The sequence below is a fragment of the Schistocerca cancellata genome, chromosome 9, assembly GCF_023864275.1.
Source record: "Schistocerca cancellata isolate TAMUIC-IGC-003103 chromosome 9, iqSchCanc2.1, whole genome shotgun sequence".
Classification (NCBI taxonomy): Eukaryota; Metazoa; Arthropoda; class Insecta; order Orthoptera; family Acrididae; genus Schistocerca; species Schistocerca cancellata.
The window spans coordinates 179,546,705-179,564,016 of NC_064634.1; the positions used below are offsets into that span (position 1 = coordinate 179,546,705).

Below are 17,312 nucleotides of genomic sequence, written 5' to 3' on the forward strand. Positions count from 1 at the left end.
AGATTCTTGAAAAATGGAAGCTAAGTAAGAGGCCAGTGTTGCAGAGTACTCTTTGTAAAACAGAGCTTGGAGTGCCATCCAGACCTGGGAATGTATTTGCTTTTAACTTTTTAAGTTGTTTCTCTGTGCCAGGTATGCCTATTAATGTGTCCTCCATAAAGGAGTCTCCGCAATTGCAAAATGATGGCATGTTTGTATGATTCTCCTGCATGAATGATTATATTCTACTGTCATAGCAGACTGGTCAAAGAGTGATGGGCTAAAAGCCCTAGACCCGCTTAGTGATTTTACGTAGGCCAAGAATTTTCTCAGTTTCTTGGCAGAATCTTTTGTTGAGGTATGACAGTTGTATGCTTCGTATATTAATCCAGTACAGATTTACGAATTTCTACTAACTTTAGCCTGTTGTTATTTCCATGTTTTCTTTTGAACTGTGAGTGCAACACCTTTAACAATCTCCTGTGGAAGACATTATAGGAAGGTTATGTACACCATTTAAATGCCAAAATTTCAACATATTAAATCTTTTCACATACATCATGACTGTTAATCGTTATGAGAAAATTAGAAAAAAATGAGTTATTTTGTAATTACTTCTGTGGATACGATGTATGAAGAGAAAAAAATGATGCTGATACATTACGTATGCTCAGCTATGCCAACAATGGTGTACAGGGTAGTGCATTAGGCCAATTTCATAATGATTGTAATTCATAATTATTTTGGTAACTATAGTATTTTGTTAACTAGTATAATGTAATCAATCATCCCCCTTTGTTAGTTTATATACATTGGTTAGACATCCATTATCAGTATTTAACCGTATGGTAGCTCTTTTAGTAAAATACTACTCTGTAAATTTCAGGCTGTGGTGGAATCCTACATGATAACAACCGAGAACTTGTGTCTCCCAACTATCCAAAACAGTACCCAAGTAACAGTGAATGTGATTGGGATATTCGTATTCCTGATGGCTATCATGTTAATCTTACTTTTATTGAGCGCTTTCAACTGGAAAACAGCACCAATTGCCAGAAGGATTATGTTGAGGTTAGTAAACATGACCAGTTCTTTGTCTCACAACTTTCTCTTGTACCTTTTTAAAAGTAACATCTAGGTTTTGGTACCAAGACAAAAAAATCCAGGACCTATTGAAATATTTTAATGTGTATTACAACAAAAGCTACTCTGAAAGTGTAATTTGTTTGTGGTATTTTTGTGTCTTGTAGTTTAGAAAATTTATTTTTGTTATATTTGCAGTTTATATGATACTGTAGACAGTTATTTTTTCTGTATAATTTTTGAACTTCATTTTATTTTAGCTACATTTGCTTTTAGTAAAAATACTTTTGTGACGTTTTGTTTGTATTAGTCAACATTAAACGTTTAATTGTGTCTGCATGTACCTGTCATGTGTTTTAAAGTTTTTAGTCAAATTTTCTTCATATTTAGATGAAGTTATCACAGGATTTACACTTTGAGCTTTGCAAAATGTACTTTTTATTCCAGAGTAGCAATTGAGAGACTCTAGAGTTATTTTGGACAATGGTTCAAATTCCTCTCTGGCCATCCAGATGTAGGTTTTCCATGATTTTCCTAAACTGCTCTAGGCAAATGCCAGGATAGTTCTTTTAAAAAGGGCACAGCCGATTGTAGTAACTCACTGGATACTACACCACCTGCCCACAACTGATGCAAGTTGGGCCGCTACAACAAGTGTAGTGCACACCAACATTCAATCAGCATGCCCACAGCTACTCGAGGCGGCTGCCAATAGGGGCAGCCTGGTCATCGGCCTCCCTCACCAGCTCTGCCGTGTGAGCGCAGCATTATACCAGTGACACCTGACGTGGAGAGACTTTTTATAAGGGCATGCACGGGTCTCCAGGTCCTCTGATGGTAAAAGTGTTCAAGATGTGTAAGCTACAGTGAAACCCTGCTTTTATACTTTTCAAGGGACTTCAAAAAATGGGATTAAATGTAGTAAAATGTGGGAAATACCATTTTAATCTGTAAAAGTAACACAATAGGAAACCCCCTTGCACTTTATATGTGATATATGTACATAACAGGCATCAAAAGACTTGTCAGAGACTTGTTTATTATCTAATTAAGGTTTATTATCTAATAAAAACCACTGATATAACTGGAACTGACAACTGTCTGGGAAGTAGGAACATTTGACTCAATACCATACGTCATAATTGTTGTTTTTGAAAGCCTGCATCTGTCATTCATCATTTAAATAATGCAATACTGCACTAGTTAAGTATTCTTTCATGCTTAGCATGACCATGACATATTTTGAGAATTTTTCCTCTTTGTCAAGTGGAAATATATATTTTTTGTGGTGTTGGAATGTGTGTTATTCTGCATCTCTTACACTGCAGTCGTCTTTTTGAGGTTATTAGGTACTGTTCATCATCATTTATGTACAGGGTGTATACGGCCTGGGACATCCGGGAGATCCGGGAAAAACCCGGGAATTTTTTAGAATTCCGGGATTTTTCTTTGTTTTAGATTTCAGTTTTGTAGGTTTGACGTGTAAGATCAGATACGCTGACAAAGAACTTTAGTCCACTACTGCTGAATAATACTGCAGCAATGAAACATAAATCAGAGAATAACACCAAAATAAAAGTTTAGTTGGATAGAAAATGGGTAATTTACACAATGCACAGACCAGTTTGCCGACACTGAAAAGTGTCAAAGGCTTTAGGTCGAAGATTATGCAGTACGTCCGTAACAACTGAAGCCCGGACCACATGCAACGATCCGTCTGCGCAGACATTGGCGCAGATGTCTGTACATGCAAAAGATCACTGCAAATGTGGTGTGTTCACACGACACAAACCCCAATCTACTACTCGCCCGCCATCTGTCGGTGTAGAAAAGAAATATCAGTGGCAAGCGACTATGCTCCCCGTAAACGTCAAAAACTTAATTCAGTTATTTTGAAATATAGAAATGGAGGAAGTTCTGTTGTGGTCTGTGTTCGCAGCTTGTGTTGCAAAAAACATTCAGACCAACCGCAGGAAACAGAGAAGGCGGTCAAAATGGTGAAGACAGTGGCTGCTAAAGCGAAAGCAGTTTTCTCACGTACATTTACTGCGAGAGTTGCAGGGTGAACCTGTTTTGTTTTACATTACCTCGTGTTCCATTTCCTCGCACATTGACACTCCAATTTCATCTTCAGTTGTACTCCTGCTTGGTCTTGGCGTTTCTTGATCACTAAGAAAGCCAAGCAGATAAAAATACCATAACGTTGGCTGGTATACTTGATCTACTCTTACACCAGATCTTCTAGATTTCTGAACTTTGGATAACTCTTTTCGGTAAACAGTTCGCTGACAGACTTAATTTACTTGACTTGCCTTCATGAACTCATTCTTCAGGACAGCGTAAATAGCTTCACATGTGTTGGGTATTATTTTACTCAACGCTTGTTTCGATATTGAAGTTGAAAATTCCAAATCCTTGTAGCTCCTTCCTGTTGCTAGGAATCTTGATGTTACGCCAGCCGTTTATGAGGAGAAATTGCCCTTCTCATACAAGTATTTTTTTCTCATAATATGAGGGGTTACAAGCTTTAAGAGATAATTATAAGTTTCGACATCCATCTACAAATAATTTCGCCAGTTCACAACGAATTTTTTTTTATTACCATTTCTCTGTTTGCCGAGGCGTCAACTGCCCGCAATTTTTCAATTAGAGCATTGTATGCTGCTGTCTTTTTGTCTTGGGCACTATATTCTTTACTTTTAATCTTCCACAAACATGGGTAGTTTCTATATATTTCAATGAATTCACTTACAAACTCTTTAGAACACTGACGAGTATCAGTCATTTTAGTGCCCTATGCGCACAAATACAAACACTAGACCGAGCAAACAGCTGTTTCGTACCAGATTTGCGGTGATCTCCTGTCCACACGCTCCAACTTGTCTGCGCAGACGTGGTTTGAACCCACAGATTTGAGAGGTTTCGCTCAAACCTCCAACTCCAACTTCCAGGTTTGCACACACCTCAGGTTGGGGCAAATCTTCTGTCCACACGCAACGATCTGTCTGCGCAGATGTGATGTGCGCAGACAGATCGTTGCGTGTGGACGGGCCTTAATGTGCGTGACGTCACAACTGTTTAAATTTCTAACAGATCACCAGAAAATATTACGAATAGTGGCTTGAGATGTGTTACTTTCAAAGTAAATTTCCATGCAAGATGATTTATGTTACGTGTGAGAATGTGCAGTGAATTTCTTCAATCACAGGGCTTTATAACTCTCATTCAAAACGTAACACTTTGAGGATCAGCTATTTGAAAAATGTCGGGCCCAGAAGATAAGTCATTTATGCCACTATTTAAAATTCTACCGGCACATTTGTATTTGATATGACTTAACATGTAACACACACTAAAAAAAGACCGAGCTTCAGGTTAGTTTTCATATTTAATGTTGTTCTTTCATAGATAAAAAATTACGCAATCGATGCCAAAAAGTGTAATTGACCTTCAAAAAAATGTGCATAATGTGTTACTGAGCAATGTCACAAGTCTCTTCATGCCAGAACACTTCGACTTTTCTACGCAACTGATAATCATTTTGGCACGATTTTAATTGCCAAATCAGAGCCTGTTAGTAGGCCTACGGACTTCCTATCATTGTAGGACTAATAACAGTGGATGCCAATAGATGCAATTCTCGTTCGTACATACACATCTGCTTACGAGTTAACCGGTGTAGAAACGCACTTAGCTGAGTTGAGCGAGCTCGGCGTAACTTCGTAACGTATGCGCCGTGGCCTGTCTTTCTCGTAGGCTTCGTGCTCTGAATAACTGCCGTCATTCGCTAGCGAGGTCACGTGACATGCGCTATGACTGGCTGACGAAAGTGCATCGCTCAACGCAATCTCTATTTTAGAGTTTCGGAAGCTACCGTGCTGTAATTTGTGGAATTTGTGTAAATACTTTCGCAATACGAAAATAATTGTCTCGCATCAAAAAACTTTCCAAACGCATTGTTTTTCCAGGATTTCGTTTCCTAAAGTGGTGGGACATCCTCCGCCGGTATAAGACCTTTACGATTCAAAGGACTGATACGTTTTATAGCTCCGAGGGAAAATATTCTATTACTTAACCCGGATGTATTTTCACCCGCTTTATACGCAATTTCATCCGGGAGAAATTGTGTTTTTAACCGGGAAATCTGGGAAAAATCCGGGAATTTTTTTTTTCTTGTCCACGTAGACACCCTGATGTACAAAACCACACACACACACACACACACACACACACACATGCACACACACACACACACACACACACACACACACACTATCAATCACATTGTTTGTTTGTGTAACATCACAAAAAATACATACGTAAATAATGCACTTGACAACGAGAATAAATTCGGGAACTAATGGGTCCAAAGGAATGGTTCACCAAGATGAATGGAACGAGCGAGGAATGAATTCTAAGGATCTGTCTTTCACAGTTCACTTCAGTCACGGCTTTCTACTTATAGTTCCCGGGAACGGGATATGACCAGTCGTTACCGGAGTCAGCTGGTCTTGTTCCAACCTTGGTTGTCTTTCATAGTTCACCTCAGTCGCGGCTTTCTACGTATAGTTCCATGGAACAGGAAACGGTTGGTCTCGTTCCCGAACAGCACGTCGTCCGGTCTCGTTCCAGCCTCAGTCCCTTTCCCGTCTGTCTTGGTCTCGGTCTCAGTCTTGCTCAGCCGGACTTGTCCTTCTTTGCGTGGCCACAGGTCGCAGTTCCGTTTCAAGTTGTTGTTTGTTTCATTCACTTCGCATGTCCATTCTAGATCTGTTTCAAACCTTTCTTGAACTATGAACTTCTGGTTCTTTTCATATTCTATTCAGCGTCTACGACCGGTGCACGGCACACAAAGTGGCCATTTTCCGTCTTTTTTTTTATCCAAGATAAAAGAGTATGTTTATTGTTATGGAAGGCAGATCAACTTACAACTGAATGAAGCCCACACTTCGTAATCAAGTGTATGGTGTCACATTTTGTAAAGACAATATGATAACTTCTACAATAATGTCACAGCAGGAGCTGACTGCACCGTCGTGTAGTGGTTACGATACTAAACTGTTGCATGAAGGGTCGTGAGTTCAAAACTCAGCTGAACTGTATAATTTTAATTACTATATTTGGTTCAAGTAAATTCTAGAAGTATCCAGAAATGTCAAGAATCATTGTCCTGGAATATTCTGTAGCTGTATATATACTGTATGTGTTCTGGACGGAGGCAGTTCACTCCGCGCTCTTGTATGTGCAAGTGCTGAATGAACTTTCGTTAAGTGAAGTTAGTGTTCGTTATTCATCTAATTACACCTTCTCCTACATGACATTATTCTGGTGGAGATGCTGGGTATTGGAACTTATGATAGCGCACATTATCGACAACACAGTGGCTTCCATCAGGCCACAACAGAGCCACCGTTTACATGGCGAGAAACCCGAATTCGAGCCATATTCAACAGATTGCAATCTATCAGAGACAGAAGAAGAAGAGGACATTATGATGACAGCAGCTGTGTGCCACCACATGAGACATCCTTCTGGGTTCTCTGGTGCGATGGCCAAGATCCAAACAAGTGGTTGAAGGTATATGAATGTATAGCCAAATTTAACAAATGGGATGACACCGTGTGTTTGGCTAACGAATTTTTCTACTTGGAGGGCACTGCCAAGCAATATTATGAGAACAACGAAGAGAGGTTCACAAGCTGGGAAGTATTCCAGGCGGAACTGAGCAAGTATTTCAGTGACACACGACGACAGAAGTGCAAGGCTGAAGATAAATTAAAGTGCAGGGCACAGCGTCCAGGAGAAACTACAGCATCCTACATTGAAGACATCTTGGAGCTGTGTAAAATAGTGGATCCTAGAATGAAGGAGGAAGATAAGGTTGCACATCTCATGAAGGGTATTGCTGAGTACATGTATCAAGCCCTACTCCTGAAGGAGGTTTCAACAGCAGATGACTTGATAAAATGGTGCCAGTTATCGAGACAATGCATAAAAAAAGAATTACCCACAAAAAGTTTGAATGGCTTCCAATTGTCATCTCTATGTCTGTGATGGAGGAAGCAACTGATTTCACAAGTGTTCTTCGTCAGACAGTGAGAGAGGAAGTTCAGAAGGCACTCGGATGCACTTGGATTGCACAGCGAGCAAAAGACCGAGACGCTTCAAGAGGTCATAAGGGAGGAAGTGGAACAGACATTGAACCCAATCTCTCAGCCTTCATTTCCCTTTAAAATGGTGAAAAAAATCGAGACCCAAGCAGAGTTACATCTGTACAATGCCGCATGAGGAACCTGTTTTGGCACCAAGGAAGACTGACATCCGGAGGACCCAGGATAACCAAGTAGTATGTTTCCACTATGGACAACCGGGACATGTGGTGCACTATTGTCGAGAAAAGCAACGGATATTTGATGACACCCGCGCCAGAAGACAGCAGACCGATCTTAGCCTATGCCAACTCCAGGACAACGAAGATGAACGAGAAGATGCAGGTGCAGGACGACGTAGGTCACCATTGCTGCAAGCTAGCCACTGAAGAGGATGCTCCCCAACACACCGATCAAGGTCTCCATCACCATTTCGAAGCTACACCCGATCACCTAGCCGCCGCAACTTGGAAAACTATAGGGTACAACCTTCCTTGGAAGTGAGGCCGCCAAAGAGAAATCCTCCGCTATCAATCACTACAATTGATAGGAAACTACGTTGATATCCTCATGGATAGCCTATCAGCCCAAGCTCTTGTGGACTCTGGAGCATCATATTCAGTCCTTTCAGAAAAGTACCGTCTCCAGTTGCAGAAAACAGTATTCATTGACAACAAAACATCTCTGCTGAAAGTGGCTAATGGGAAATACATAAAATGTACAGGAAGATGTACCACTCGTGTGGGTATAAGTGGCCTCACACAGCCCTTAGAATTCATCGTCTTACAAGAGTGTAGTCATAATGTCATTTTCAGATGGGACTTTTTGGAAGCTTCTCTGGCAGTTATAGATTGTGGTTGCTCGAATATTATGCTAGACAAGATGAGATACTCTGGGCAGGATGATGCACATTCAAGTGTGTGGTGACTATGTGTGCTGGATAAAGTGGTCATTCCTGCAGTCAGCACTAGAAAGTTAACTGTCACGTGTCATGCAAGCATCAACCCATGGATCTTGTAGTGGAATGTAAGGGAAGCATACCACTGAAGAATAACTAGGTCATCCCAGCCTCTGTCGTCTCATTTAAGAACAGATTCAGTGAATTGTGGATAGTTAACTGTTACCAAAAACCGCAGATCCTTACAAGATGCATGTGCATAGCAAACGCTGAGCCATCAATTGAAGAACAGCTGAGCGTCATAGAAACCTCCCATGTCGAGTCTGTGGGCAAAATTAGCACTACAACTATGAGACAAGATCTTCTAGATCGACTATCACCAGATGTCACTAAGAAACAACAGAAGAAGCTACTTGCCATTCTTCAAGAGTTCTCTGAATTAGACATATCGATGGTGAAGCACCGAATTAGCACTGGAGACAATCAACCAATAAGCCAGAGAGCATACCATATGTCAGCAATGGAATGTCGAATAATTCGCGACAAGGTAGAGAAAATGATGAAGAATGACATCAGTCAGCCTTCGCAGAGCCATGGTCATCACCAGTGTTCCTTGTCAGAAAGAAGAATGGCAGTTGGCGCTTTTGTGTTGATTACAGGAAGCTTAATAAGATAACTGAAAAGGACGTCAACCCTCTTCCACAAATTGACGATACACTAGATTGTCAGAAGGGGGCTAAGTTTTTCTCAACCATGAACGTGTACTCAGGATACTGGCAGACCGAAGTAGATAAGGCTGATTGTGATAAAACTGCATTCATCACCCCTGAGGGCCTGTGTGAGTTTAAGGTAATGCCGTTTGGTTTGTGTAATGCACCAGCAACTTTTGAGCAGATGATGGATAATCTTCTACGTCACCTGAAGTGGACAATGTGTCTTTGTTATTTAGATGGCATTATAATGTTCTCAGAGACATTTGATGAACATATAAAAAGACTGAGGGCTGTTCTTAAGAGTCTCCAACAAGGTGGACTGAAACTTAATCCAAGATAGAGATTCTTGGGAGCAAAAGAAATCTTTCTGTCAAATGAAGATGTGTGGCCAGACCCAGAAAAGGTGAGATCTATAACAGAATTTCCTATTCCTAAAAGTATTAGAAATGTGAGAAGCTTCCTCCTATAATGTTCTTATTACCGTCGTTTTATCAAAGACTTTCGTATGAATGCCATGCGACTCCAAGAGTTGTTAAAAGTTGATGCTAAATTTATCTGGGGTGGTGCTCAACAAGATTCTTTCGATGTGCTGTGGAAAGCTCTGACGACTGACCCTGTGCTTGGTCTGTATGATCAGAGAGCACCTACAGATCCCTGTGGGTATGGGATCGGTGCTGTTCTGGTAGAAATTTTGGATGGAAAAAAAGAAGGTTATAGCGTATGCTTCTAGAACACTCACAAAAACCAAGAGAAACTACTCAACTACAGAAAGAGAATGTCTTGCTTTGATCTGGCCCATGTGCAGATTTCAACAGTATCTTTGTGGAAAGCCATTCACAGTTGTTACAAACCATCATTCATTTTGTTGGCTGACAGGTCTTAAGGGTCCAACAGGACGACTCGCCAGGTGGGCACTACATGTTCAAGAATATGACACTACCATAGTGCACAAAAGTGGAAGAAAATGCCAAGATGCTGGCTGTCTCTCAAGAAACCCTGTGCAAGACCATCATGACTTTGATGAAGATAGTGACTCTCTTGCTGCACTCTAGGATCTCTCTGCTGAGCAGAAGAAGGATGCCAAGATATCTCAAATTATGGTTGCCTTAAATTGGTCAGAGGATGTGAAAGGACAATTTAAGGTAGTTAATGGTTTACTTTCCAAGAAAAACTTTGATCTGTTTGGAAAGCGGTGGCTACCAGTGATTCCTAAACACATGTGCTTAGATGTTCTACAGAAATTCCATGACACACCTGAGGTCAGACATTTAGGATTTATTAAGACCTACAATAGAACGCGCAAGAGATTTTTCTGGCCAGGTTTATTTAGGAGTGTCCATCACTATGTGTCACACTGTAGAGAGTGCCAGTATTGGGTATTATTTGTATTAACGGCATGTCCAGTATTAGATAACGACGTTTCGATTTTTCATGTAGCAAAATGTTTGACGAACCTTGATGAAATAATAGATTCTTTCGCAGAAAGGAAAGCACGCCATGTAAAGCTGTAGCAAGATTAGAGAGAAAAAAATGCTAGGAGCTAAGGTTTGAAGAAATGTGTAATTTCTTGCTTATCTCTTGTCAGTATTGGTTTTATATATCCAATATTTAATTTTATGTCCCACAAAACAGCAAGTTATTAACTAATAAGCAATAAAGAGTTCAGATTTTCTGAAGAGTTCTTGTTCTCTCGATTACAAATAATCCTATCCGCTATTAATTGCGATATTTTTTTAAGAGGGGCAGACTGTCAAACCGGCCGACTGGGAACAGGAGAGGCACCACAGGGCATTTCAATTTCCACTCGCCTGAATATAGTTTGGACGTGCGGTAGAAAAATGCTTTTAGAAGAGGCGTGGCACTACACTTTTGCATACTTAAGACCAAATAATATATCTTACATTTCCTCGAATACATATGTTTTATGTTTCAGACTTTTCAGAAAGATGTGCGCTACAAGATGAACATATTTTGAAAATTCGATTTTTTTTTTTAGTATTGACTCGGTTCGCAAATGTCGTAGATCCGGGGATGATGAGCAGAGCAGTCTGAGCTATAGTGGGTAGTCTCCATATGACCCATGTTTACATTTAGTGATTTTTGTTTCCCCTTCGTTTACTCTCATGTCAAATGAAAACAAAACCGATATCTGTGGCCGGGAGCTATCAAATGAATTAAAACACATTCACATAATTAAGGAAGGCTCTAATATGTCATTAGTTTCAGATTTTATTTTATTTCCACCTTTCTGACAGTCAAGCATTAATTGCCTTGCAGAACAATGAAGTTATTTTTGTCTGTTTGCTAAAGAAATTTGACTTTTGTTAACCTTTTCTGCAGAGGCAGTCAATGTATTTGAAATGAAATGTTTAATTCCACAGTACTAGCTAATTTCAACTGTTCGATGCATTTCAAGTGCACGTTTTCATTTTCTAGCACAGGTGGCATTATGTCATAATAAAGAACCAAATATGATATAATACAGTACTGGTGCTCCAAGAAAATTTACATCCCGAAAACCACACTGGAAAGCTTAATATCAGGTCGAGGTCTACATCATTGGGAATCCAAACATACGAATGTGCACTTTAAGTATGCACTTTAAATGTACACATTTTAATATTGTTCACGAAATTCCGATGCTCTGATGTCTTGTTTCTTTTATGACATAATGTATGATCTTTCAATGTTTTACACATACGTACATACGGGTTCCTACGTCATGATAGCTACCCAAGTGCGGTGTCGCCTGTTATCTGCGCTTTCTGGCAACTGATGAAACAAACCTATTTCTAACAGGTCGCGGGAAAATATTGCTAATAGTGGTTTGAAAAGCGTTCCTTTCAAAGTAAATATCCTTTTACGTAAGTTGAACTATGTGCAAGAGTGTACCATGAATTTATTAAATCACAGAGCGTTTGACTCTCATTTAAAAATCAACTTTTTGATGACGTGCCACTTAGAAGAATTTCGAACGCTGAAGGTCAGACATAATGTGTCATTATTAAAAATTTTACTGGCACATTTGTGTGATATATCTTAAAGTGTAAACACGCGCAAAAAGATCAAGAATATATGCAAAAGCTTAGCTCCTCTTGCAGCTTGAGAATAATATTATATGTGAAAACTTTGCTTTTCTTGTAGCAACACTATGTATATTAATTTAAACTATTAACTGTCCCTGTTTGTGTGTTCGTGCTACTTAACAGTGATGTTGCTGTTGGCTGACTACATCACGTGTCCTTTTGTCCTATGCTCTGAATATCCGCTGTCATCAGCTGGCGAGATTAAGTGACATAAGCTACGAACGGCCTACAAAAGCGCATCGAAATCTCTATTTCAATTATTCGGAAAGTAACATGCGGTGTTTGGTGGAATTCCAGTTTATACTTTCGTACTACAAAAATACGCAGCGTACATGTTGCTACACATCAAAGATGTTTCGAAAACGTGTCTTTCCCTGAGTTTTGTTATTTAAAGTGCTGGGATATTGTACACCCGGGTGTAAAACCATTCAAAGGATTGATAAGGGAAAATATACTGCCACCCGGGAGAAAGTGTATTTTTAACTGGGAAATCCGGAAAAAATCCGGGAATTTTTTACTTGTCCACGTATACACCCTGGTTTTGGACTTTGTGGTTTTTCTGCCATTTGCCTCTTTCATGCAGGCTTTATTCTAGTCTCTTCTGCAGTGCAACAACAGCAGGCGCATACAGTTGTGTTGAGAAGTTGTTACCTATGTTGACCCAGGTTCAGTTGCCAGTTGTTCACCTGCCACCATTCCTCCCTTGCAGAAATCCATGAAAAACTGAGGTGCTTATGAGAAGCAGCTTTGCCAACATTTCGTGATATTCCAGACGGTTGAGACTGAGACTTGTTATGCCCTTTTCTTATTTTACCCTCTCATATGTATCATGTACTCTGCCAGTTAGCTCCATTGCAAGAACCAGTGTTGCTTTCTTTTGATGATATGTATAATTTGCTGATAAGAGGTTATCACCACAAGTGTACATATGTGATCGCTTTGTGTGTTGATTTCTACCAGCTGTCTGCAAACAGCTGCAGAAAACCTATTGAGCTTGCTCAGCTGATCTCCACATTCTCATCATGAGTGTCGGTTTTTCGAAAATAAGTTTCAGGCGCCTTTTGCAGGCATGGTGGTCAGAGACACAGTCATTCATCTGACCCCATATAAGGAGGTGTGTCAGCTTTCCCTACGATTTGAGGTCCTTATCTTAGAAGAGGTTTTGAATATTACACAGTCATTTGAAGTATCCCATGCTGCAGGCCACCTATGAGAGACATTGAGTGATGTTACCACTGTTGACAGCATTCAGCCCTGGGACATAGAGCCTAACCCACTGTGGGAAGAGGAAGTAGCTGCAGTACAAACAAGTCAACTGGGCCAACAGGGACAAACTTATTACCAGTAGCAGGAACAGTGAATGTCACTTCCTGTGTGCCCCTCTTGTTTCATACAGCATGAATGACATACATCAAGCGTTGGTTGGTAAGGCCTTTATAATAAATGGCAGACTCCTGTTCTTGGCTAATTTGCAGCCGATGCAATTTACAATACTTGGTGGTTAGCAAAATGAGTACTGAAAATGGGTTTAGGTTGCTACTTTATGTTTTTCTGTTGTGTATGTTGTGCATCTCATGCCAAACTAAGTGCCTTACCATGAACTGGATTCTGTGTGCCCTGTGGTTTTGTATATATCTGCCCCAGCGTTAGATTGTGCAAACAATTTCGCAGCGCACATTGCCCTCAAACCCTCCATCAGGCCTCACTTATTTTGGGGGCAGCCACTGGTACTGGCTTTATGTGACCAGGTTAAGACAGAGCTGGATTGCTTAACATCATTGGGAATGATTAAACTGATTTCTTCAAGGAGTGGGCTATGACCTTAATGATTGTAGAGAAGGCATCCAGTCAGTTTTGGTTCTATGGTAACTTCAGGGCCACTGTTACTGCACAGACAATCATAGACACTCACCCCTGTCCCACCCAGAGAGTTTCTCTCAAACTTGGCTGATGTCAATTCTTTTTGAAAATTATCTTGGCCAAAGGCTACCTTCAGATTCCATTGGAAGAGGCATCAGAGAGTTTCTTGTGGCTAATACACCTTTTGGCTTCTGTCAGTATCAACAGCTAATGTTTGGCATCATTAGTGACCCTGCCACCTTTCAATTGTTTTCAGAACAAGTTGTGATGATAGTTCCTCATTGCATTAATGATCATGATGATATTGTCATGACAGGTGCCACAAAGAAGTATCACCTACCTGACTTACATTATTTATTTACTATTGTCAAATGTAATCTCACGAAGTCTCGCTTTATCCAGCCTTCCAGTGTTTATTTGGGTCATGAAATTTCCTCGCAGGGCATGTGCTCCATGTAACATGTCACCACCATTATGGCTTAGTACCATCCACTTAATCTATGAGAACTTAAGGCATTCCTCAACGGTGTGGCATACTATAACAAATGTATCCCCAGAGCAACTTCTATTGCCCAACTCTTGCAACTGTTTCTTTGGACAGTGGTCTGCAGCCTGTGAGCATGCTTTTCTGCAGCTTAAGGATAGTATTCACTCTGTAATCTCTTGCAACATTTCAGCCCAGCTGACATCTGGTCCTGGTTACCGTTGTGTTGCAGTATGAGGTGGGGGGCAGTCCTGCCCCATCGCCATTCAGAATTGAAAACACTCATTTTTGCTCAGCAACATTATTCTCAGGTGGAAAAAGAAGGTCTTTCTGTGCCTCCTCCTTCCCCACCTCATTCTCTCTTTCAGACAGCACCGGCAGCAGGGTTTCTTTTCTGCAGCTGGTGCCACCACCTCCCACTGCACTAAACTTGTGTTGCTGTTAATGGGGCCAGAGGCCAGGTTTCCATTGCCTCACCTCTCCAGTTGTAATCTTACCCTCCCACAGATCAACATTAAATTTTTCAGTCTCTTCATTAGTTTCAAAAGCTTTGAGAGGTGTAAGATACAAAAAAACTTTTTTACTTATCTTCATTTTCTCATTGTCGCCTGCAGTCACATCTAGGGGTAGATTCTTGAAGCTAAAATTTCTTTAACTTTATGGGTTCCAGTTAACATAATAATGTTTGAAGATTTGCCTGTCTTACTTATGAATTTTACTTTTTGTCATGTTCTTTCAATATTACACCATCTTTACAATTTTCACTTCTGTAACACCACAAATTACATTGTTATTGCCAGATATAAAAACACATCTGTTTCTATCAGAGGCATGCCCACTATTACTTACATTCTGCGGTACTAACAATATTCCAAAGAGTTAACCAAACAAAAAGGTTTAAAAACTTTCTTGACAAACGAAGACTCTTCACCAAGCTATATCATTATTTTATAAATGAATCCAGAAATAAATTTAATAATTGCAATAATTGTGCAATTAATAATATTAATTTTAAATATGCCAGATATTTTGTAATTTCAAATATATGTAAAAGAAGAATAATTTTAGCTGTATCGATTGTAACAATTTAATTTCTTTGTATACATTTTAGCCTGAAATATGATACATTGTATACAAAATCATATGAAATTCTTTTAGTGAAACAGGTGAGATAATTTTAACCTATTCAAGATTTGAAAGTGTTTTTTGGTATTGGCTATTTCTATATAAAAAAGGGTAATATTGGCAGAGGGTGTCCAGTTACACAGTCAACCATTGTTGCTTTCTGTGCAGCTGCAGCTCATTGTGTACTCTGACAACCAGAGGGCTCCTGCCCTCCTGTCACTGGTCCTGTCCAGTGGTCATCCTGGGTTCGTTGGGCGGTGGGGGTGCACTTGTCCCACTCAGTTTCATCTGTACATGCCAGTCCAGGCAGATTGGTAACTTCTGGGACCTTTGAGTGCCTCCCCAGATAATTGCCACATATTTTCTGTCACAGCATCATACATGGAGACACCTGGTCTCCTCCCCCCCCCCCCCCCCCTTGCTGCCCTCCCACTCACAGAAAAAGGGGTGTAGTAACTGACCGAGCAGTTACTACACCTATAGCCCACATTGGCCATGAGTCAGGCCACTGTGGCAAGCATAGTGTAGGACAATATTCAAACAGTGACTGAGCTGTCAGGGACAGCTCAGTCACTGGACACTGTCACCAGGTCCATCGCGCATGTACAGCACTACATCATCGACAAGAGTGTTTTGAGAAGCACGTGCATGGATCTCTGGGCCCTCATGTTGGAGACAATTAAATTACTTTCATTGTATTTTTGTTGATGTCACTCTGTGATCCAATGATTTGTACCTCTTTTAGGGCCTTGTGTATCCATGTGTTCCTAGTTAGAACACCAATTACCTTTCCCGCCCTTTTGTAATATTAGCATGGTCTACATCTTAAATGACTGTTCTGTTAACAGGCTGTTACTCTCTAACTTTCCTTCCTTTCCTTTCCTTCTCACCCCATCCAGCATGTCTCTGCTGATCTGAGGCAAATTTTCCTAACTTTCCTCATTTCCCAAACCTCATCAGTCATTTTCCTTCATCCGTCTTCTTTTCCCTTCAATACTTCTAACAAAAGAAGGAGCCGTGGGCTCTGAAAGCTTGCATATTTCCTTAACTTTCGTATGTGTTTCCTCCTGTCACCATTTGGTGAGCAGATTGTTTATCCATCCAATTATATGATTTTCCTTTTTCTCAGTTGTATCAAGCAACAGTTCTTTGCTCACACAATGAACTATTAAAGATTTTCAAACAAAAGATAGCATATCATCTGAAATTTTTACTTCTGCAACTGATCAAAGATTTTTTTCCTTTTCTATCATTCATCACATTGTTTGACAAATTGAGATAATAAAGGAGTTGTTGAGCAGTGGCCTTTGTTAGATGTGTGCGCACACACACACACACACACACACACACACACACACACACACACACACATAACCACTGTCTTCAGGGACTGAAACCCAACAGAAGTGAGCAGTATCACCTGTGGTGGATACTGAAGTTCAGAAGAGGAGTGAGATGGAGGTTGGAAGGGGGAGGTATAGTGATGTAGGGGTGGGGGAAGATGCAGCAATGCTGTGCTGAGTTGTTGCTGGTACAGGATGGTGGACTATTAAGTGCAATTTCAGGAGGCTGTGCTACTGGGGAGAAGGAGCAGGGATGCGAGAGGACAAAAACAGAGAAGGTGAAAGAAAGGGCTATTCAGGTGTTGATAGAATCAAACAATGGAATATCCAGGTTGGAATAATGACAGTATTATGAAAAGAATATGTTGCTACTTATGATATAGCAGAGTGCTGAGTTGCAGAAAGGCACAACAAAAAGACTCAATCAAGCATGCTCTTGGCCAAAAAGACCTTCATCAGAATAAGACAACACACACACATATATACCAAGCGAGAAAGCGCTGGTAGATAGACACAATAAAAAACACACAAACACACACACAAATCTCAAGCTTTCGCAACCCACAGTTGCTTCGTCAGGAAAGAGGGAAGG

The 17,312-nt window shown here is 40.4% G+C and overlaps 1 protein-coding gene across 1 annotated transcript in view; it reads left to right on the plus strand.

Moving 5' to 3' along the window:
- Window positions 1-17,312, plus strand: part of LOC126100451 (cubilin) — a 771,806-nt gene that overhangs the window by 599,278 nt on the left and 155,216 nt on the right. The window contains exon 50 of the mRNA XM_049911056.1: window positions 866-1,050. Within this exon, the coding sequence (XP_049767013.1) occupies window positions 866-1,050 (185 nt within the window). The remainder of the gene's footprint in view (window positions 1-865; window positions 1,051-17,312) is intronic.